We start from the raw sequence: 21,255 nt of genomic DNA on the forward strand, positions 1-21,255 counted from the left end.
CTACCCCAGGGTAAAGAAAAAAACCCAAAGAAACCCAGCTTTCCCTGCAAATCCCCCATCATGCCACTAGAGGTCACTGTTTTGATTTTTAAAACCAGAAAAGAACTATTCCGTGGGACATCACAAAAAGAAGTATAGGAAGAGAGAGCCTCAAGGAGACCTGGGGTCAGACAGACCGTGGTTTATTAGAGAAAGAAGAGCAGGTGGAGCCCCTCTCTTTGGGGGAAGGCCTCATGATGCCGGTGACACTTACTAAGCCTGGGCAGTCACTGCTGTTCCTCAGGCGAGGGCGGCAGCCCTGCCAGATCAGGTGGAGTTTGACCCTTGCTGGGCCCTGGCAGCCACTCCATGGGTGACGGCTGCCTCTCCACAGGTGAGGGCTCCACCTCCACTGGCTGCTCGCTGGTGGATGATCCTCTCGCAGTTGGTGGCGGAGTTTCCATCAGAGCAGTGAGGTTCGAGTTGGAAACTGGCACCGTCCCCTCCTTGGGGGGCCCGGGCTCCTTTTGCCAGGTGTATGGCCAGTTCTTCCAGGACAGTTTCCGGATCTTCCAGAGGGATGTCTTCTCCTGCAAGTGTGCTGACTGGCTCTTCAAAGACAGCTGGCTTGAAGGCAGCATCTGGCTCTCAGAAGATGTCATCTGGCTCTCCTCCGCTGATAGTGGTGTCTCCTTGGTAGGTGGCAGACTCTCGGGAGTATATGGCCACGGCTCATATGACAGTGACCTCTCCTGCCTCTTCGGCAGCTTCTCCTGGAGAGACCCGGACAGCCGGTTTTTGGTGAGAGAGTGCTGGCTCTCCTGATAAGGAGAGGACTGCCCATCTACAGGCAAGGATGAGCTCACCTCAGAGGCAGGCTGCACATCCTCGGAGGACACCTTCCCCTGGTGCTGGCGCCTGTTCCTCCCCAGGAACGACATCTTCCTGGGGTACCAGGAGGAATCCTCCATGCTCGAGGGCAGTTCATCAGGTGGCCTCGTGTGATCAACCAGCATGTCGCTGTTGACCCCTGGTGACCTCCGCAGAATTGTGCCCTGCGTGATGAGGTCCGCATAGCCCTCCCGGTGGGAGAAGGCATAGCTGGAGCGCCGGGTCCGTGCCTCCCGGAGGACATGGGGTATGGGCTCCACGGTAATGATCTCCTCACTTGTGGTCTTCTCCTCCTCCTCCTACAGAGCAAAGGGGAAAGCAGGAGTCATCAGGCTCCCAAGCCATGTTGACTGCTTTCGGGTCACCTGCCCCTCCAGTAGGGGCCAATCAGAGCCCTTGGCCACCATTGATTGGCGAGGCTCTTTCTTACCCAAGTTGACCCAACTGGAGTCCTCCATGGGACCTGACTTTTTTCTTTTTCTTTTTTATCGGCCACACCGCACAGCATGTGGGATCCTAGTTCCCCAACTAGGGATCGAACCCGTGCCCCTTGCCGTGGAAGTGCAGAGTTCTAACCACTGGACCCCCAGGGAAGTCCCATGGGACCTGACTTTGGACCAGCCCATCAGATTCCTTCCCTAGGACCTGACTTTGGATCAGCCAATCAGAGTCTGGGGCAGCCCTATGTCCAGCCTGTGTGGCTGAAGGTGGCAGGTTTGTGGCCATGTCCTAGTCCACCATTCCAGTCAATTCTGGGGCCCAGCCCAGCTGAGACCCATCCTTCTAGATTCTGATTCCATGAGCCAGTGAGTCCTCTCCCCCACCATTTTTCATTGTGGTAAAATACACATAACTAAAATGTACCATTTCAACCATTTTTAAGTGCACAGCTCAGTGGCATTAAGTCCATTCACATTGTCGTGCAACCATCCCCACCATCATCTCCAGAACTTTCTCATCTTCCCAAACTGAAGCTCTGTCCCCAAGAAACACTGACTCCCCACCCCTCCCCCAGGCCCTGGCCCCAACCATCTACTTCCTGTCTCTATGGATGTGACTCCTCTGGGGACCTCCTGTGAGTGGGATCAGACAGTATTTGTCCTTTTGTGTCTGGTTTATATCACTGAGCATCATGTCCTCAAGGTTCATCCACATCGTAGTAGGTGTCAGAAACTCCATCCTTTTTAAGACTGACTAGTATTCTTCTGTATGTCTATATCACATTTTGTTTATCCATCATCTGCCGACGAACACTGGGGTTACTCCTAAGTCCCCCTTTCGCCTGCCCCATTTCCAAGTCACTCCTGTCACCTCGACCCCCAAGCCCTAGTTACTTCCTGGCGGAAGTCTGACGGCACCAGCACTGGCCTTTTGCGTGTTTCCACTGCCTCCACCCCAGGAAGTGCGGCCTCCCCACTGGGGCCCTGAGGCCTGTCCTCTGGGCCCCCTGGGGACACTGGGCAGGTGTCTGGTCTCCATTCTTGTACCCCCAGCTCTGCGTCTCTGTCGAGTCCCCGGCTCCCAGCTCAGGCTCCAGCTGCTGGGGTCCCACATATGCGGTGGGTACCCCCGCCCCTCACCTTGGGCCCTGGCTTCTGGAGGGCTTGGTAGATGATGCGGAAGGCCAGCACGGGCAGGGTGTTCAGTGACACGTTCAGCAGGATCACCAGCAGGATGGGGGGCTGGGACAGCACGCTGAGGTCAGCGTCTGGTGACAGGGCAGGGTCATGAATGGTCTGGGGTGTAGCCTCCCCAGGGCCTGCTTGGTGCCCCTCACCCCCCAACGCCCCATCTCCTTCCCCTCCCTTTACCCCAGGGATGCCTTTGTGAAAATTCCCCAAAGACACCGACATCCCCTGCACACACACACCCCCACCTGTATGGCCAAGGAGACCGAGGTTCAGAGAGGGTGCTCCGACTGGGGTCCCCCCCACTGCCCCGTCCCTGCTGGGGGCTCACACAGAAATGGGAAGGTCTTGGGGGAGACTTTGAAGAGCCAGATGCTCTGGGTGAGCCAGGTCATGACCCCGTAGAAGCCGAGGCTGAAGAAAATGGCCAGCACAGACAGGACGGTCCAGTACTTGGTGATGAGGATGATCTAAACAGGGAGGGGGCGTTAAGGCAGGGGGGCCAGGAACCCCGGGGTGGCTCTCCGCGGGGAGGGTGGCGGCCTGGCCCCTGGGGCCCGTGAAGGGGCAGGTCACTGAGCGGGGAGACCTCAGTGCCTGTCTGAGGTCCCCGGGGGTGGGGTGGGCAGGCGGCCATGCCTACCTCCATGGTGATGGACAGCAGTCCCGACAGGGCCACGATCACCGCGAAAGACTGATAGTCACTGAAGCTGACAGGCCCAGCTGAGTCCCGGCTGATCCACAGGGTCATGAAGAAGTTGACCAGGGACGTGGCCGTGCCGTGGGCGATGGCTTGGAGAAAGACCCAGTAGTTGAAGAGCTCGTCCTTCTGGCCCGCCATATACAGCTCGGGCAACTCCAGGCTCCGCTCGGCGCTCACGTCCTGTTGAGTTTGCAGTGGGGAAGCCGGCTCTCTAGGGACCGGGTGGGGACGTCCCCCACCCCACCCCAGTCCCCCAGGAGGAGAAGGTGGGGCAGAGACAGGAGCGTCTACAGGGAAGCAGGAGGCAAGACATGCAGCTGCTCACCTGCTCGAAGAGCCCAATGTAGAGAACCGGGAGGGTGGTGTATAGCAGGTTGAAGAGCGCCAGGAACCAGCCTTCATACAGAGGCTGGGTGTGGGGTGGGGGAGAGGGGGAGAGGGGAGGGAGAATGAGGTGAGCCTTCAGAGCCAAATGGCCAGAAACAGAAACCAGCCTTTACCTGAGGAAACCCACCCAAGCTAGGTCGGCACCTGGAGAGGATTCCAGGTGACTTTGAAAGTCAAGTTGCAAGCAAGATTGGGGCTAAGATCAGCGCCACATTAAACGATAAAGACTGAAAGATAAAAGGCAGAGAGGGGCTTCCCTGGTGGCGCAGTGGTTAAGAATCTGCCTGCCAATGCAGGGGACACAGGTGCGAGCCCTGGTCTGGGAAGAACCCACATGCCGCGGAGCAACTAGGCCCGTGAGCCACAACTACTGAGCCTGCGCGTCTGGAGCCTGTGCTCCACAACGGGAGAGGCCGCGATAATGAGAGGCCCGCGCACCGCGATGAAGAGTGGCCCCCACTCGCCGCAACTGGAGAAAGCCCTCGCACAGAAACGAAGACCCAACACAGCCAAAACTAACTAAATAAATAAATTTATTAAAAAAAATAAAAGGCAGAGAGAAAAAGCACGGTCTAATTCTTTTAAAGCAGCACCTTTGAGCCTGTTCTAAGTGGATGACTTCAATAAAAAGCTACAGGAGGGAAAACGGCTAGAGAGTGTGTTTTTAGATCATTTTCGATTTAGGAAATCACTGATGGGTAGGAGAGTTGGAAGAGACCTCACAGACAAATAGCCCAGCTCCCTTCCCGAATGCATGAATCCAGACTAGTTAAAAGAATATCAGTTTCACCACTTTATATGCATTCTGGGATTGAGCAAATAAGTAACGATCAAACTTTTGACCAGAATCAAGTTTCTCACCATTGGAGTTAAGAGTCACAAAGCAGTAAAAGGAAAAGGCTAAGCTGAGCCTTGTTCTGTGGGTCAGGAATCAGAGGTATCGGTGTGAACTCACATACACAAAAATAGATAGATGGATAGGTGCAGACAGAGATATAGATTTGCATCTAAACATGGGTTAATATGTGTGCATTTCCTAGCTCTGTCTACTGAGAGGGTAATGGCATCCCAGTAGCAATGACACACTAAGCACTTGGATCTTGGTGTCTAGCTACCATTCTCTGGTGAACAGAACCAGGGCTCCATATGGGAATGGCTCATTCCAGGGTTGGGGCACGGAAAAGACAAAATGGGCCTGGAACCTCTTGTAGCACCAGGAAGTGAGGATGTACTTGGAGAAGAGCAGGCACATGACAAAGGGGCAAATCGGGGACAACTTGAGCAACAAAGCATAGAATAAAATAAACACCCACGAGTCCACACTGATGGGAATAAATAATTGAATAAATAAATAGGGGAGAAGGAACAGTTCTTCCCATGGAAGAATTCCAATTAACAAATACAGAAAGACTGGACACTGTCCCCTCTAAGATCAGGAACAAGACAAAGGTGCCTGCTTTCACCATGGCAATTCAACATTGCACTGGAAGTCCTAGCCAGAGCAATTAGTCAGGAAAAAGAAATAAAAAGTATCCAAATTGGAAAGGGAGAGGTAAAACTATATTTGCAGAGGACAGGATCTATATGCAGAAAATCCCAAAGGATTCACAGGAAAGCTACTAGAGCCAATAAACAAATTCAACAAAGTGGAAGGGCACACAGATCAACACACACAAAAAACTGTTTCTATACACCAGCAATAAGCAATCTCAAAAGTGAATTACGGAAACAATTCCATTTATAGCAGCATCTAAAAGAAGAAAATATCTAGAAATAAAAAGTAAAACAAAAATATATATATTTATGAGGGGTGCTGCTGTAAAGCTCTCTCTCTAATGCCTGGGCATTAGTGATGGGAAGCTCATTCCCTCTCACAGTAGTCTATCTTCAGACAATTTCCTCACACATAGGGGACATCACTGCCCTACAACTCCTCTAACGCTCTGGAGAGCACAGCTAGTATTCACCATGATACTGTCAAGAGTCTTGAAGTTAGGGACCCAGCCCCCATAGTCTTATCTTCTCTCAAGTTCAAGCTCTCGTTCTCTCCCCTTGAAGGATGTATATTTGGAGCACCTGTCCTGCCCTTGCTCCAAAGCTCAAATTTGCCAAATATCCCTGAAAATGCTTGGCACTGAGCTGGGCATGGAACCATCCCTTCCCTTCATCTGGAATCTACAACTCTATGAATGCAGCCAAATAAAAGTCTGTGTTGCTCTGTGACTTCAGGCAAGTTCTGTCCCATGAGGACCCCAGAGTCTGAGCCTGCCTGCTGCCTTCCTGGAGGCTGTGGGAAGGACACGACAATCCCAGAGCCCCCCCCCCCCGCCCCAAGAGGGGAGTTCCCTCCAGCGCACCTGGGCAGTGAAGCCGCTGTAGAAAGCGAACCAGATCTGGACCATCATGCTGGCCAGCGTCTTGTAGATAAAGTAGCGCAGGAACTTGCAGACGCGCATGTAGGACCAACGGCCATGCACCAGCAGCAGCCGCCGCAGGAAGCAGAACTGGGCCAGCACATAGTCGCTGTTCTGCACCGCCTGCATGCCCTCCTGACCCGCCAGCCCCACGCCAATGTCCGCAGCTGCAGGGGCACACGCAGTCTGTCGGCCCCGGGCCCCTAAGCTACCACCCCCAACTGCTGCCGGCCGCTGGCCTCCCCCCGCGCTGCTGCCCGCCACCCACTCTTGATCATGCTGACGTCATTGGCCCCGTCCCCGATGGCCAGGGTCACCACGTCCTGGTATTTCTTGACCAGTGCCACGATCAAGGCCTTCTGCTTGGGCGTCACCCGGCAGCAGATGACCGCTTGGCACCGGGAGGCCAGCTCCACGAAGGCCCGCTCCCGTCGCACCTCGGCGCTCTCAAGGGCTTTGTAGCCCTTGTCCTGCGGTGCCAGCCCCGTGTTCCACAGCTGGATCCCAAGGACCCGCCACATCAGGGACAGGCGCCTGGCCTGCAGGAAGTCCGCCCTCTCCTCTCCGGGCTCCTGCCAGGGCTCCTCCTCATCCAAGCTCACGTTCTGGACCAGGGCCCGGGGCTCCTTGCGCAGGGAGAGCAGCAGCTGGTCCTGGCCCGCGGGGGACAGGGGGCGCGTCACTCAGCTGCACCCCTCCCCTCCAGGAAGGCCCCGACTGGGCCCTCCTCTCGGCTGGACCTGACTGCGTCCTTCCCTTGCTCTCGCCCTGCTGAGAACCATCTCTCGGTGTGACACTTCAGGCCCTTCGCCTTGGTTGGTCCAGCACCACATCTGGGGGCCTTTTGGTGGAGGCCGTCCCCAGCCCCAGACCGCGGCTCCTCCCAGCCCCCTCCCAGGTACCAGGGCCCCGCTGCCCGCCCTGGGCTGACACTGACCAGGAACTCCCCGTTAATGACCAAGGCCATTTTGACCTGCAGGGGGAGCTGTTTCTTCAGGTGGCCCTTCTTGCCACCCTGCAGGCTATTGTTGCTCTCCCAGTAGACCTCCAGGATCCGCCTGCAGGGGTCCAGCAGGGGCTCAGCCACACCAGCCACACAGGCTTCCTTCTACCCACTCCCCAGCTGTGCCTTGGTTTCCCCCTCTGGGAGCCCCCCACCAGGCAGAGGCTGAGGGCATTCTGCAGACCCCAGAGCCACGCCTGGGCCATGGGCACCCCTGCCCTGCCCCCACCCTGACGCCCCCCAACACAGGCTCATCCACCCAACCACCCAACCCCCACTTCTTACACAATCTCCTTCTCCTCCAGAATGATCATGTTCTCCGAGAGCAGCTGGCAGGCAAAGCCGATGTTCACCGCTGTCTCTGCAAACCAGCCCAGCTCAGCCCCTCCACGGCCCCCTGCCTGGGGGCCACGCCCACTCTGCACATCACAGCAGCATGCCCCTCCCCCTGGCCACAGCAATTGGTTTGGAGGAGGGCATGTGACCAGGCCAGCCAATGAGAGTCAGCCCTGAGACTTTGGTTGCAGCTCTGAGCAGAGGGGGCTCCATTCCACTCGCCTGGCTGGAGCTGGACTGCCGGTGGGAGGTGGGTCTGGGACCAGGGCCAAGGGATCGTTAGACATATCATGCTTAGGGCCTCAGGGCACTTCTAGGAACCCACAAAAATGAATTAATTTGTTTAAAAAAAATAAAGAAGCGGGAAAAAAATGAATATAAAAATCCAGCCTGGATATTTGTCTTTACACCAGCACAGCTGTTAAACGTCATTCTAAATATTTTGTGTGTACGTGCCTCCTGCCCACAGAAGTTCTAATGCAGCCCTGCGGGCACCCAGGCCCAGTGGGGCCCCAGAGAAGCCTCAGCGGGGTGGAGTCAGAGCTCCACGGCCACAGGACCTGAGGCTCCATTCCAGCTTGGCTCCTGGGTGGCTGGGCAACCTTGGCGGGTGCCCATGCTCTCTGAGCCCTGCTGGGCCATCTGTGAGGCAGGGGTAATGAGGGCCCCACCGCATGGCGCTGCCAGGGGGCCAAACCCCAAGGAGACGCTCAGCATGGCAGCGGCCCACCCGAGGGAGGCGCCCAGGGGACCCCAGTCTATTGTTCCCGGTCCTCCCTTCCCAGGGACAAGGTGGAGGGCAATGCTGAACTCAGACAAGAGGGATGGGCCGACGGCGGTGCCTGGGCAGGGGTGAGCTCTCCCCGCGCCTCCCTTCTCCCCATGTTGGGGGTGGCCGCCCTGGGACCCACCTTGCTTGTCCCCTGTGAGAACCCACACTTTGATGTTCCCCTGCTTGAGACACTTGATGGTGTCGAGGACACCGTCCTGGAGCCTGTCCTCGATGGCTGTGGCTCCCAGCAGCTGGAGGTGGGCGTGAGGACAGACTGAGCAGGGACCCAGCTCCCTGGTGGGGCTGAGGGGCTGGAGCTGGGGTGCGGGCGCCCCTCCCCCTGAGCTCCACCCACCTGGAGGTTCTGCTCCATCTCCTCGTACACCTGGTGCAGGGCGTGGGCACGGTTCTGCAGCAGGATGCTGGCTTCCTGGTGCCGCTGGCGCCACTCTTCGTACATGTCTTCGTCCACCTCCTTGCAGGCCACGCACAGTGTCCGCAGGGTCTGCTCGGCGAAGGACTGGGCCCCGGGCGGGCAGGCGGCGCTGCCACCCCCGCCAACCCCTGCCCCCTCACCCGGGCACCCCTCCAGCCCTCTCTCTCTGCCTGGGGTCACCCAACCTACCCGCCACCCACAGTCTGCCTTCCCGGGCAGGGGGAGCTGGGACCACGTGCCGCCCCTGCTCCACACCCGCTCTGTCTCAGCGCGCACCCCACCCCCCCACCCCCCTGAAGATGCCCAGCTCTGTTTTGCCCCCAGACCTCGCACCTGCCATTCCCCCTGCTTTGTGAGGCAAATTCTAACTATTCTGCAAGACACTCCAGTGCAGCCCTGCCAGAACCCTCTGCCGTCAGGGCTCCCCCAGCCCCAGACCCCTCCCTCTGCCTCATTTTTCAAGGAGCTGAGGCCTCTGGGGTGGGTGGAACCGGAAGGATCCTGGGGACTCTGTCTCTAGACCCCAGGGAAGACCCAGAGCTCGCTTGTCCCAGGGGGTCCCATCGTGGCTCCTTCCTTCCCTCCTACGCCCCAACTCTCCCCCAGGCTTTTTGCTTGTTGCCCCGGGTCTTGCTTCTGTTCCTGACTGGAGGTGAGCTTGAGCGGCCGAGCTTGGACAGGTCAGGAGCTCCAGACAGGCCTGTGCTCCTCTCGTGCCTCAGTTTCCCCATCCACTCCATAGGCGGTTAAGCCAAGCCGTCTTGCCGAGCTCCTGGGCTCTGGGTCATGGTTCTGACTGCACTTCCTCAGTTCTGGGTCACAAACCAGATGCCTGCTCCCCACCCCCCCACCCCCGGCAGAGGTAGAACAGGGCAGTCTGGGAGGCCCCCGTGTGGAGGGACACAGGACATTTCTTTGCACAAACAGCCCCGCTGGCCCCTGTGCTGGGTGAGGCTGGGGACCTGCAGGGTCAGGGCTGGGCCAGCACGACAGGACAGCCCCATGTCAGGGTTGGCGTGGGAACAGCTCCCTGGAGGTGGGGACCTAAGGCTGAACCTTGAGGACCAAAGGATACTAACTGAGCGCCAGAGTGGAGGAAGGCATTCCTAGCAGAGGGAATAGCGTGTGCAAAGGTCCTGAGGCAACACCTGAGCATGGAGGAAACTGCAAGCCAGAAACTGGGGTTCCGGGGAACCCCTCGAGGGCAAGGAGGGACCAGGCTAGACAGGACAGCAGAACACAGAAAGACACAGCCTGGAAAGTTGGGCCAAGGCGTTTGGGCTTCACCCATGGAGACAAAAGTTTTGGGGCAGAGAAGGCTGAGCGTGTCCTGAAACCTAGGCCTGGCTGGGGTAAGGGGGTAGCAACCAGAGCAAAAGCCCAACCACAGGGTGTCCTTGCGTGACTGAGAAAAAGATGTTCCCTTTGGGCAGGTGCAGCTTGGAGTTTGGCTCTCTCTCCAGCCTCTGTGTGTGTGTGTGTATGTGTGTGTGTGTGTGTGCGCGTGTGTGTGTGTGTGTGTGTGTGTGTGTTGGGCAGAACAGTGCACAACCTGATCAACTGTACATGGCCGCCCTGGGTACCTGAGGCCATTTCTCTGCACACTCTCCTCTCCTGCCCTTCTCCTCCTGTCCCTGTGCCCTTGACCCTGCCCCTCCACCCTCCCTTCCCACAGGGACTCACGGCCAAGGCCTCCTCCGTGGTCCGCTCCATCAGGCCTTTCTTCTGCAGGCGCTCATAGATGACTGTGTCGGCCCCTTTGGTGTACAGGTAGATGGAGCCCTCGGGGTTGCGGACTGTGGAGGAAGAGCCCTGGCTGCCCACACATGCTCCCCTCCCCGCCTCCCCCCACCCCACCTGGAGCCACGGGGGCTCACCCAGCACCGACATCCGCTTGCGCACGCTGTTGAAGTCCATCATGGCCAGGACCTGGTACACCCGCTCCTCTCCCAGCTCCATCACAGTGATGCTGTTCTGCGTGCGTGCCAGGAACACGTAGCCGAAATTCCGGGCCGCCGTGACCAGCGCCTCCTCGTCTGGGGAAGCTGCCTGGTACAACAGCTGGTCTGGCCCGGGAGGGGGGTGGGGTGGAGGAGGGGGAGGGGGCTGAGAGCCTGCCCTCCATCAGGGACCCACCACCCACCCATCTGCGTGGCCTTAGCACAGGGAGAAAATGGACACAGGAGGTGCCCGTCAGGTATTTGCGGGATGATGGTCTCTTGCGCCGGCACAACCTCTAAGCTTGGCTCCCAATGTCCATGACCTCCTCCTCCCTGTGCGATGACAGGCCCGGACACCCTCTGCGGAAAAGGTTGGGGCTCGGGCCAGGGGCCTGCGCACCCTCTAACCCGGCTGAGAGGGGCCCGGGAGTTGGGCGGGAGAGTGTCTCAGGAGGCCAGGGCGGAGGCAGCCCCGGGGCAGGCTCACTGTTCTTCTCCTGCACCATCACCGTGTGGCAGATGGCCAGTACGCGCCAGAACTCGCGCACCCTCCGGTCCTGGTTGGCCCGCACAGCCTGCAGGAGCTCCGCGTTGCGGAAGTGCAGCTTCCCGTCGGCAAACTTGTTCCAGAGGTAGGGGTCCTCCTGGGGGGCAGTGGGGGGACAGGCCAGCCCTGGGTGGGTCCCTGTCCGTGCCCCCACCATCTGGGGCTTCAGGGCGGCCGGGCTCACCTTGAGTAGGGTGTCCTCTTCCTCTGAGCCTGGGGAAAGACCCTGCTTCAGGCCTCAGCTCCCGGGCCCTGCATGGGGTCCCACAGCGCCCCCTCCCCGGTCCGGGCTTCCTGGGGACGCCGGATGCAGCTGGACCAGCCAGGCCTGCGCTCTGGACGCAACGCCCCAAGCAGCCAAAGGCCCCAGCCTCAGCTTCTGCCCGGAGGAGGCAAAGGATGCAGCCCCGTGTCCCAGGGGCCCTGGGAGGGCGTCCCAGAGTGGGGCTCAGCCCTGTGGAACATGTTTTAGTTTGACTTCCTCATGGTGTCTTTTTTTTTCTTTTTTTTTTCCTCCCCTGCCATGCTGTGCAGCATGCGGGATCTTAGCTCCCCGACCAGGGATCGAACCTGTGCCCCCTGCAGTGGAAGTGCAGAGTCTTAACCACTGGACCACCAGGGATGTCCCTGGTGTCCTTTTAAAATTTGGACTTGGCTACCTGCTTTGAAAACTCGGGTGATTTCACATGAAAACCCGGGTCCGAAGCACTTCTAGAAACATCAGAGGACCCAGCCTGGGGTTGGTGCCGCTCAACACAGGCCCCAGTGCCCCCCATCACTCCGAGAGCCTGGCTGAGGGTCAGGTGGCATCTACCCGAGGGTGTGGGCCCAGGTCTATTTGTCATGCTGGCGACTGCCCAGCGGGGTCCTCTGTGGGCTCCCGGTCTACACCGTGTCTGCTAGTTATAAACTAGACTCCCTCTGCACCAGTTTCTGTGTGGCCTGCGAAGCTAAGAATGTTCTTTGCATTTCTAGATAGTTGGGAGAAAATTGAAAGAGGAATATTATCTTGTCTGACACGTGGAAATGCTATGAAATTCAAAATTCTTCGTCCCTGCGAGAGGCGGCTGGTTTCCCAGGAGAGAGAGGGGGCTGTCCCAGCGGCCAAAGATACTGACTTGTCGTGGGTCCTTTACAGGAATAGCCTGCCGACCCCCAAGTGAGAAGAAGCCCTTTGGCAACGGTTCTGGGGCACCAATCTGGGCGGGATGCTGGGTGCGGGCAGCACCCACGGAGGTCTCAGGACGGGGGCGGCCCTGTGTGGCGGGTCCCAGTGGCGGCGGCGGAGGGCTGGTGGGCCGGGGAAGGTGGCCGGGCGGGGCGGGGCCCCACCGTAGATAACGCCGTTGATGCAGCACTTCTTGAAGGTCATGACGTTCTGTGTGAGCGTTCCCGTCTTGTCGGAGAAGATGTACTCCACCTGGCCCAGCAGGTCGTTGAGGCTGGTGCTTCGCGCTTTGGCGGGCAAGTCCTGGGGCTCGTAGTACATACGCTCATCCCAGTTGATGAAGATGCTGTTTCCCAGGTGGATGAACTCGGCCCTGCGGACGCAAGCGCAGACGCGCGCGCACGCGGGGTCACCGACCAGCCCGCGGGCCGGCTCGCCCTCCCGCCCCTCCCTCCCGGCTCAGCAGAGGGCGGGGCGCGGCGGCCCCGGGGCTCACAGGATGAACATGGCCATGGGCACCATGACGCTGAGCAGGACGAGGAAGCCCCAGAAGATGAAGAAGGTCTGGGTGGCCTCGCTGCGCACGTGCTGGGCAGACACGTAGTGGTGCTTGGCCTTGAACTCCCTCACCTTGTACCGGAAGCCCAAGGTCAGGACCGCGGAGATTACCACCATGGACAGAAAGATCTGCGCGGCGGATGGGGGGGGGCGTTGGGGCGCAGCGTGAGGGGGCCCGGGCGGCAGCGAGACACCCCGGGGACGCGCCCACGGGGACACGCGCGCGCTCAGTGTGAACGAACAAGCACAGAGAGGGGATGCCCCCCCGCCGGGCTTCGTGGCTGCTATTATTTAAATTATTATTTCGATAACTTTTAAAAAGGTAAAGTTGGTTAGGCAAAAAATTAAGGATTGTTAAACGTCCGTAGAGGATAGGTGAGCATTTTATTATCTCCTGTGGGTTTGGAAAATGTCAGGATCAAATATTATTTTATAAAAACTTTTTTTTTTTTTTCCCAAATGGTCATTCTAAGAAAACATTCTCTGGCCCGAAGACCTGTCCGTAGGATCAGGCTGCATATCTGGCAGAGGAGGGAAACTGAGGCCTGGAAGATGACAGCCGGGGCTTCTGCATAGGGGGTAGGGCCCTCTCCTTCCCCTCCTCCGTGTCGCCCCACCCAGGGTAGGGGCTCTGGGAAGCTCACCAGGACCACCAGTCTGTTCATCAGATGGTCTATCTTCGTTCTCTTCAGATGGATCTTGCCACAGTTCTTCATGATCTTTGTGTCAAAACCTGCAAGGTTTCCATCCATCCATCCATCTCTCCATGCATCCATCTCTCCATGCATCCATCTGTCCATCCATCCATCCATTTATCCATCCACTCTTCCATCTACTCACCCATCCACCCGTCCTACATCCCTCTTGGGTGGAGGTTGGGTCATCCCCCCACCCAACCATCCACCTGCCCAGCCACCCATCCTTCCGTCTACTACAATCACCCCATTTTTCCCAGTCAAAACAAAGGTGCCGGCTCAACTTGTCCATTTCCACAGTTTCAGAACTGAGCGTGCAGAGAAACCACGCCAGGAGCCCCTCATCACACAGCAGCAGACATGCAGCGGCCATGCCTGGCCATGTGACTTCTTGCCACTGACTTCAGGGTTCTCACCCACCCACCCCTGACCTGGACGGCGCACGCCCCAGGGTCCCCGGAGTGGCTGTACCGGCGTAGATGACCAGTCCATAGCAGGTGTCCGTGTTCCGGATCTTGCAGCCGCGCAGGAGGATGTTGCCGCTATCCAGGGGGTATTTCTTGCCCTTCCACTCCAGGCACCCCACAAAGTGGTGCATCCGGCTGTTGGGTTCCTCACACACCACTTTGCCTGGGGGCGAGCCAGCGGTCAGGGAGTCTCGGGCATAGCTGGGCTCAGCCACCCCTCTCCAATGTGGGGTCGGGGGGGACTCAGGGAATGTTCCTGTCATCCTCCGGCCGGGGCCACCCTCACAGGCCCTGCCCTGCCCCAAACCTGACCCGCTGACACCTCCACCCCCACCACGCGGCCTCCTCCTGGATGCTCCAAAGCTGGCCATTCCCGGCCTCAGGACCTTTGTGTGTCCTATCCCCTGTGGTTGCACTCATACCTCCTCAGGGAAGCTCTCCTTGATCCTCCAGCCAGATCAGGTACCTCCCCCCATTAAGCCCCCTCCTCGTGGTTACAATCCTGGGATGTCACCAGATATTAATGTCTGTGGGGTTCCTGAGTGCAGGCGCCAGCCTTGTCTCGGTTGAGCTGGGGACCCCAGGGCCCAGCCCAGCACCTGGCACACAGTAAGTGCTCAATAAATGTGTGAGGAGGGAAGGAAGGAAGGGATGCCCCCATCCAGCACCCTAAACCACAGGGGCCAAATGCAGGGTACAGCGTAGAGTTCCCAAGCAGGCGGTAGGGGAGGGCCTTTCCCCCATCACCCTGAGAAAGTGCTACCACCGGCCTCACTCGCGTTTGACAAAACCCACCCAGGATGCAAAGGCTGGCCCCTGGCAGCATCTGGCGGGGTAGGGGCTGGGACCCCGGAAGGGAGTCGGCTGGGGGCCATGGGGCTGCTCCTGAATGACCCTCACCTGCTCCACCCCTTCCTTCTCAGGGTGCAGAGCCTGAGTTTGTCCTGAACGTAGAAATGAAAGCTGTCTGGGCGGGTGGGGAAGGGCAAAGGACTATGGAGGAGCCAAAGGGCAAGCCCACGCCACTCGCCACCCATCTGAACCTCGGTCCCCTTCTCTGGCAAATGGGGCCACGCCTTGCAGGAATTCTGGGGCAGCTGGGCCAGGTCAGGACCCAGAGAGAGCCATCGGGATGGGAAGGCCTTTCCCCAGATTCATGAGCAGACATGCAACCAGTGTTTGGATGTTGGGAGCAGAGGGGCTGTGGTTGGAGAGAAGGGTTCTGGTCTGCTCCAGAACCAATTAGAGTAACTTGCCTCTGCAACATGACAGGGGAGTAATGATAAAAAAGACAATCATTTTTAAAAAGTATCCCCTCGCTGGGTCCTGGCAAACAGTAACTGGCTCCCTAGTGTGAAACGGTGTGAAATGTCATACTTTCCTGGTGGAAAATAAGAAACTTGGAGGTGGAGGATGGTTCCCTGTTCCCATGGGCCTCTCCCACCATGCAGGTGAATTGCTAGCCAGTGTACACAGGCTGCCTTTTTTTTTTTTTCCTGGCCATGCCACGCAGCTGGCGGGATCTTAGTTCCCTGACCAGGGATTGAACCCGGGCCCGGGCACTGAAAGCGCCAAGTCCTAACCACTGGACCACCAGGGAATTCCCACAGGCTGCCTTTTTGCATAAACAACCGAAAGCGTTTGCTTTGAAGTGTGCTAAAAATAAAATGTATCACTTGATAAAACGCCCAGCACATTTCGTAATAACAACAGAAAATGCCTCCACTGTTGCATCGATTTAAGGGATTTGATATGGGCCTGGAATAACCCTGTCTCTTAAAAGCTATCCCAATCCCAACGGTCTGGGCATAAACGAGACAAGGGAAAACGCAGGAGAACTGGCTGTGCCCATCTGGAGGCCAGAAGCCACCCAACACACCCCACTGCACCCCATTACCATCCCCCACCCCAGCAAGTGGGAAACCTGTGCTCCCACCGCTCAGGGGGGCAGACAGGGCCCAGAGCGGGTGGATGGCTCTGCCAGCTCCCACCTTGGAAGGACGCCATCTTCCTTATACTGGTCAGCTCGTGGTGGGTGATCGTCGGGGCCTGCCTGAACTTCAAGTTGGTCTCCCTGGTGACGAGAAGTGGAGCGAGGTGAAAGGTGGGGACAGACAGTGCCCGGGCAAGTCGTCCCCAGCCTCCTTCCAGAGCCCCTCCAGCATTTTCCCCGAGCACCCATTGTGCACCAGCTGCCAAGCACAAGGCTGAGGCCCAGAGAGGGAGAGGGCCTTGCCCAAGGTCACACAGCGCGTTTGCCAACGGGCTGAGGCCAAACCCTAGGCCTTTTTGCTTTGGCACCTGGCACCCAGTGGGGCTTCCAGAAATACTGGTGCATCTTATTGCCCCTGCTGGTTCGCAGGCGCCCCCCCCAATCCATGCTCCCAGGGCAAAGGACCACAGTATCCAAGTGGGCTGGGAAAGCAGCCCCCAGGCCCTTGAAAGCCCTAGTGATGACCTGGTCTCACCCGTCGATGTCAGCCGTCTCTACGTAGCACAAGCTGCTGGGCTCCGTGCTGGCCAGCAAGACCAAGTCGGCCTGGGGTGGGGAGCGGGGTGGGAGGAGACGGTGTTGCATGGGGCGGGGGGTGGGGGGGGAGGAAGACAGGTGGGGGGCGGCCCTGACCCCTGGAGCCCTCCAGCTCACCGGGACAATGCTGTCTTTGTGCAGACAGACCACATCTCCTACACACAGATTCTTCCACTTTCTCCACAGGAAGCTGCGTGGGTGCGGGCGGCAGGGGTGAAGGCGGGGGAGGGGGGGTCCTCCCAGCCCCCACCCACCTGCCCTGGGGGCTCAGCCTTGACCGCCCCCTCCTCCCAGGTTCCAAGCCGCTTCAGACCTTCCCGCCCTCCCCTTGGGCTGAACGCTCAGCTCCACGAGGGTGAACACTTGGGTCTTCAGCCTCTGCCCCTTCACAGGGCCCACCCCAGGCGTGGTAGACAGCAGGCGCCTAATAAGTGCTGTTCTGGGTTGCCCCCCACCCCACCCTGCCGTCAGACCCAACCGGGACGTCCGGGAGCATGGAAGGTGCTGGACCATCTTCCGGGCACCCCTCCCTGCGGTGTCCATCCATCCCCCTCTGTGCTGGGGTCCCCCCGCCCGGGGATGGACCCTGTGCCCGGCTGCCACGGCCTCACCTCTTCCCCATCAGGATCTGGCATGGCCTGTTGTTGATGTTCCTGTCGCTCCTGTGTCGCCCCTGGGCCGACAGGGACGTAGGTCAGAGCGATGGCGCTGCCCCCCATGCCGCCCAGGTGACCGTACACACTCAGGTGCCCCACTAGCAAGCCCACACCCTGCTGTGTCCGTCCAGCGACCCTGCCCTCAGGACGGCGGGGGCAGCGGCAGAAGGAGGGCAGTTTCCTGCCTCTGCCGCCCGCGTTGACACCAAGGTAACCTCATCGGCCCCTGCCCCTTGTGGCCACAAGGCACGATGGACGCTGCAGCCCACCGGGGCTGCCCGGGCCGACCTTCCTCCCGCCGTGCCCAGGAGCCCTGAGGCCCCGCCTGCCCCCGCCCCACTCACAATGTCATCCACCAGGTCTCGGGTGGCCCGGATGGTGAGGAGGCCGACAAGCGGGGCGAACAGAGTGAACCAGGGCAGCGTGGAGATCTCGGGGATGCCCTGACACAGGAGTGGGGGGGTCACGCTGGCCAACCGTCCTGGGTGCCCCTGCCCTGCCCCCGCCCACACGCCCAGCAGCCCAACCCGGCATCGTGTGTTCTGACCTCGGTCCCTCTCCCTACCCAGACCTCCTCCCCAGCAATGCCTTCTCCTCTCCCCTCCACGCCCCGCTCCTACGTTCTCTCCTCCAGGAAGCCCTCCCAACCCCAAGCTTGTTCCCTCCTCAGGGCCTTGGCTCTCTCTGGCTCCCCTCCCTGTAACCCTCAGGTCTGAGCTCCGAGTGGCCCCTAGACCAGTCTGGGGGGGGGTCCCCGTCCCCATCACTGGTCCCCACCATGTGGTTTAATGACAGTCACCTCCCACACTCCCTGGGCCACCTGAAGACAGGTGTTAGGGCCACTGCTGGTCCCCAGTACCCACAATAGGACCTGCACACAGTAGGTGCTCAATAAAAGTTTATCAGATCAACGGATAAAAGCAGAGCGTCTCATTTCACTCAGAACAGAATGAGAAACTGGGTGCGGTTGGGATGCTCTGGAAACTGCCCATCCCTCACCCATCTCCCCCCATGACCGGCCTGATGCCAGGAAGTGACCCGGCGGGTCCCAAGAACCTGATCCTTCCTCCTGGCCCTCTGGGATCAGCTCAGCCTGCTGGGGCCAAACGGGTCAGGAGGCCTCCTCAGACCTGGAGGGGCCACCCATGCACCCTCGGCATCCAACATATACTGAGCACCTCCTGTGTGCCAGGCCCTGGGCTGGGCAGTGGGGACCCAGCCATGAGGGTGCTCCCAGTGTGAGGGGGGCCGGACACTGACCCACCAGCCACACAGACAACCACGGGGTAGGACCACCCTGGGTCTACAGAGCCACGTGGGAAGGTGGGAAGGGAGGGCTTCCTGGAGGAGGTGGCTTGAGCAGGTAGAAGGAGTGGAGTGGGCACAGGCACTGACCCCTGGGGCTGCCCCACCCGCCCCACCTGGAGGATGATGATGAGAAGGAAGTAGAGGTTGGACATGCGGTGGAACTGCTCGTACAGGTTCAAGGGCAGGAAGGAGAAGACGTTGTACTTGGCCGTGTGGATGACGTTCCTCTGGGACAAGAGCCGGCAGCCGGCATGGGGGCGCCGCCCAGGAGGGCCCAGGTTCCCACCCAGCCCCACCCGGCCTCCCCCTTCCCTCCGGCCACAACCAGCGCGGGTGCAGACCCAGTGAGCCAAGCTGTGACCCCAGGACTCCCCCCGTGAGACGCAGGCAGGGGGTTTCTGGTAGAGCCCAACGGACATGCTGTACCGTGAAGGTTTCCTAGTAACTTATTTAGGGCGGAGGAGACACGCGAAGCGCCAGCACCGGACCCCACAACTCGGCGAGGGCGGCGCTACGGTCCTCAGGACTTAGTGGACTGACCCAGCGTGCAGAGCTTGGGTGGCAGGTCCCGAAGGCCCGCGGGGGTGGGGTGGGGGTGGGGACGGGGGAGGCCTGTGCCGTGGGGGGCTGGGCCTGCCCACCTTGTACTTCTTCCTCTGCCAGCACAGGAAGACCTTCTCCTTGAACTGGTTGTTGTAGGACCGGTTGTTGGCTTGCACCTCCCAGGTGAACTCTGAGGCCCGAGAGGACAAACACGGGCTAACGACACCCCGGAGGAAGGCTAAGGGGCCCCCCAGGGATCCAGCCGGTAAACAGATGAGAGGGCCCACGCGGCCCCTGCACAACAGTAGGCGCTCGGGGAGCCCAGGTGGATCTGAGCATCCGGCTCCCCTTGAGCCAATCCCTAGGCCCTGGGAGACCCACTCACGCACATTCCGTCTACAGAGGGGTAAACTGAGGCCCAGGGACGGGCGCCGAGGTGTCCGAGGCTGCACTCCCTGCCCAGATAGTTCTGGGCTCACAGGCCCACAAATCCTGAGTCCACCTTTCAGTGATAGGGTTTTGAACTCTTTGTAACCCACTGAGAACCCCGCGCTGGGCCTCCCGTCTCCCCACTTCAGTCACTGCACTCTAACGCCCCTTGTAGGGGTCCCCCTGGCACCCCCTCACTCTACCCCCAGCCCTGCACCCGCTCTTGGCCGGACACGCACCTGAGTTCTTCTCCTCCTCAGGGTCTTCTCGGTACGCGAGGCTGCCCATGCTGGTGGGGCTGTCGAGGAGAGGGGCCTGAGGTCACACTGGCGGCCGGACAGTGCCCACCACTCCACCTTCTTTGATGTCACTTCCCACGTCCATCTGCTGTCCCCTCCCCAGGCTCTGGAGGTCCAGTCACCAGCTGTGAGTCCTTCCCCGTTACAGCCGGTCACCCGGCCGCTGCTCCCCACCCCCACGGCCCCCCATGGCCCCCCATGGTCGGCCCCCATCATCTCTCCGGGGCCAATCGCACGCACATCCTCCCGGGGCCCCCTGCTGCCCCTCCTGCCCCAATCCCCACACGGCACACGATGCCCAGCCTGGTCAGGTGCTCAGTCAGTTTGTTGACAGACTAAATGGGGCCCCAGGGCTCTCCATCATGTCTCGAAGTGTGTTTGAGGACCAAGGGGCTGAGAGGTCTGAGTGTGGTGTTGGGGCAGGGACCACCAGCCCTCCACAGAGCCCGGAGCCTTCCCACCAGCTAGTTCATGGTCAGTCCTAGTCCTTCGATGCCCTTGGCAGCTCCCCAGATGACTCCCACCCCCAGCACTCGGCAGCTCCCTACTCCCCACGCCCTGGCCCCGCTGTTCCCTCTGCCCTGAGCACCATTCCCCCTCGCATGGCCGAGCCTTCTCACCCTTCGGCTCTCAGCCCCTACTTCTCCTACTGCCCAGCCTTGTTCTGGCGCCTCCTCTGGGCTTCCCCTCTGCCTTCGGGATCCCCCATCCCAGTTCTGATCACCCTCTCCCCTCTGCTTCTTCCCCTGTCTGGGCTGCCTGCTGAAATTGGAACCTCCCAGGGCAGGGACTGCTGGCGTCTGGGTCACTGGTGTCGAGGGGGGCGGGCCCCCAGGGGGAGGGCCTGGCTCAGGGCCAGCTCTGATGCTCCTGGGGGCCCAAGCAAGGCCAGTGCCCATTCACCAGATGAGGAAAAGTGAGGCTCAGGGTGAGGCTCATCCCGTGGGGCCAGAGCCAGGATGAGCTCTGGCCCCACCGGAGCCAGAGCCGGGGGAAACCCGGCCGGGGCCAGATGGGGTTAGACGAATGCTGTGGGCCAGAATCCAATCAAAGCGTATCAGGGGGAAGGGACACGCCCTCCTCCCTCGCTTTCTCAGCTCACCGGAACGCCCACTACCCCCCGGGATGCCCTGAGCATTCCCGCAGCGAAGCGGCTCAGGGTTAGACGCCCAGCCCCCTGGGAAATGCACCTGGAGATCCGGGCCCACACGACACCGGGCGCTCCGGCGCTCGTCCGGACCTTGGCCCACGCGAACGTCTAGAGGGCGCCCCCGCCGCCGCGGCTGCGGCCTCCCGCCCTCAGGCCGGGCGGAGTCCAGAGAGGGTTCGCGGGCGCCCGGGGACGCACAGCTGCGGGAGTGCCGCCGCTCACCTGCGCGGGCCGGGGCGGGCGGGGCCGGGCTTCCTGGGGCGGTCCGCGGGCGTCCAGGGCGACGGACGTGGTGGAGCTGTTAGCCCGGTGCCAACGGGCCTGAAACGGGCCTGAAACGGGCGGCGCGGGCGCGGCGCGGCGCTGCGCGGGGCGGGGCGGAAGGTTGGGGCCTAGGGGCGGGGCCTGGCAGAATG

At 60.0% G+C, this 21,255-nt stretch overlaps 1 protein-coding gene across 3 annotated transcripts; it reads right to left on the reverse strand.

Annotated features, from left to right (window-relative positions):
* Positions 1 to 177: 177 nt before the first annotated feature.
* On the reverse strand, positions 178 to 21,190 carry ATP8B3 (ATPase phospholipid transporting 8B3). 3 transcript variants are annotated; one of them, XM_057541685.1, is made up of 29 exons: positions 21,062 to 21,190; positions 19,630 to 19,688; positions 19,060 to 19,151; positions 18,532 to 18,645; positions 17,455 to 17,553; positions 17,066 to 17,127; positions 16,572 to 16,644; positions 16,393 to 16,463; positions 15,916 to 15,998; positions 13,929 to 14,087; positions 13,407 to 13,495; positions 12,701 to 12,891; positions 12,369 to 12,577; positions 11,221 to 11,249; positions 10,977 to 11,133; positions 10,427 to 10,615; positions 10,233 to 10,345; positions 8,469 to 8,633; positions 8,253 to 8,364; positions 7,291 to 7,366; positions 6,940 to 7,060; positions 6,271 to 6,655; positions 5,946 to 6,169; positions 3,527 to 3,610; positions 3,142 to 3,381; positions 2,830 to 2,968; positions 2,451 to 2,578; positions 846 to 1,169; positions 178 to 752 (listed from the first exon to the last, which is right to left on the reverse strand). In XM_057541685.1, exons 2-29 carry the CDS (start codon positions 19,676 to 19,678, stop codon positions 267 to 269), a joined length of 4,263 nt encoding a protein of 1,420 aa, XP_057397668.1. In that variant the 5' UTR covers positions 19,679 to 19,688; positions 21,062 to 21,190; the 3' UTR covers positions 178 to 266. The 3 variants fall into 3 exon arrangements, with proteins under 3 accessions (XP_057397668.1, XP_057397669.1, XP_057397670.1); XM_057541686.1 differs by lacking the exons at positions 19,630 to 19,688; positions 21,062 to 21,190 and having other exon boundaries at positions 178 to 1,169; positions 18,532 to 18,643; positions 19,060 to 19,109; XM_057541687.1 differs by lacking the exons at positions 18,532 to 18,645; positions 19,060 to 19,151; positions 19,630 to 19,688; positions 21,062 to 21,190 and having other exon boundaries at positions 178 to 1,169; positions 17,066 to 17,116; positions 17,455 to 17,533.
* Positions 21,191 to 21,255: the final 65 nt, after the last annotated feature.

The sequence above is a fragment of the Balaenoptera acutorostrata genome, chromosome 2 (assembly GCF_949987535.1).
Source record: "Balaenoptera acutorostrata chromosome 2, mBalAcu1.1, whole genome shotgun sequence".
Classification (NCBI taxonomy): domain Eukaryota; kingdom Metazoa; phylum Chordata; class Mammalia; order Artiodactyla; family Balaenopteridae; genus Balaenoptera; species Balaenoptera acutorostrata.

Excerpts from the sequence above, each read along its gene's own strand:
- ATP8B3 (XM_057541685.1), bottom strand. The coding sequence starts at position 19,678 with ATGGGCAGCCTCGCGTACCGAGAAGACCCTGAGGAGGAGAAGAACTCA. Across the intron at positions 19,152-19,629 it reads TGAGGAGGAGAAGAACTCAG|AGTTCACCTGGGAGGTGCAA; the intron begins GTGCGTGTCCGG and ends CTCGGGCCTCAG. Across the intron at positions 3,382-3,526 it reads ACATTGGGCTCTTCGAGCAG|GACGTGAGCGCCGAGCGGAG; the intron begins GTGAGCAGCTGC and ends CAAACTCAACAG.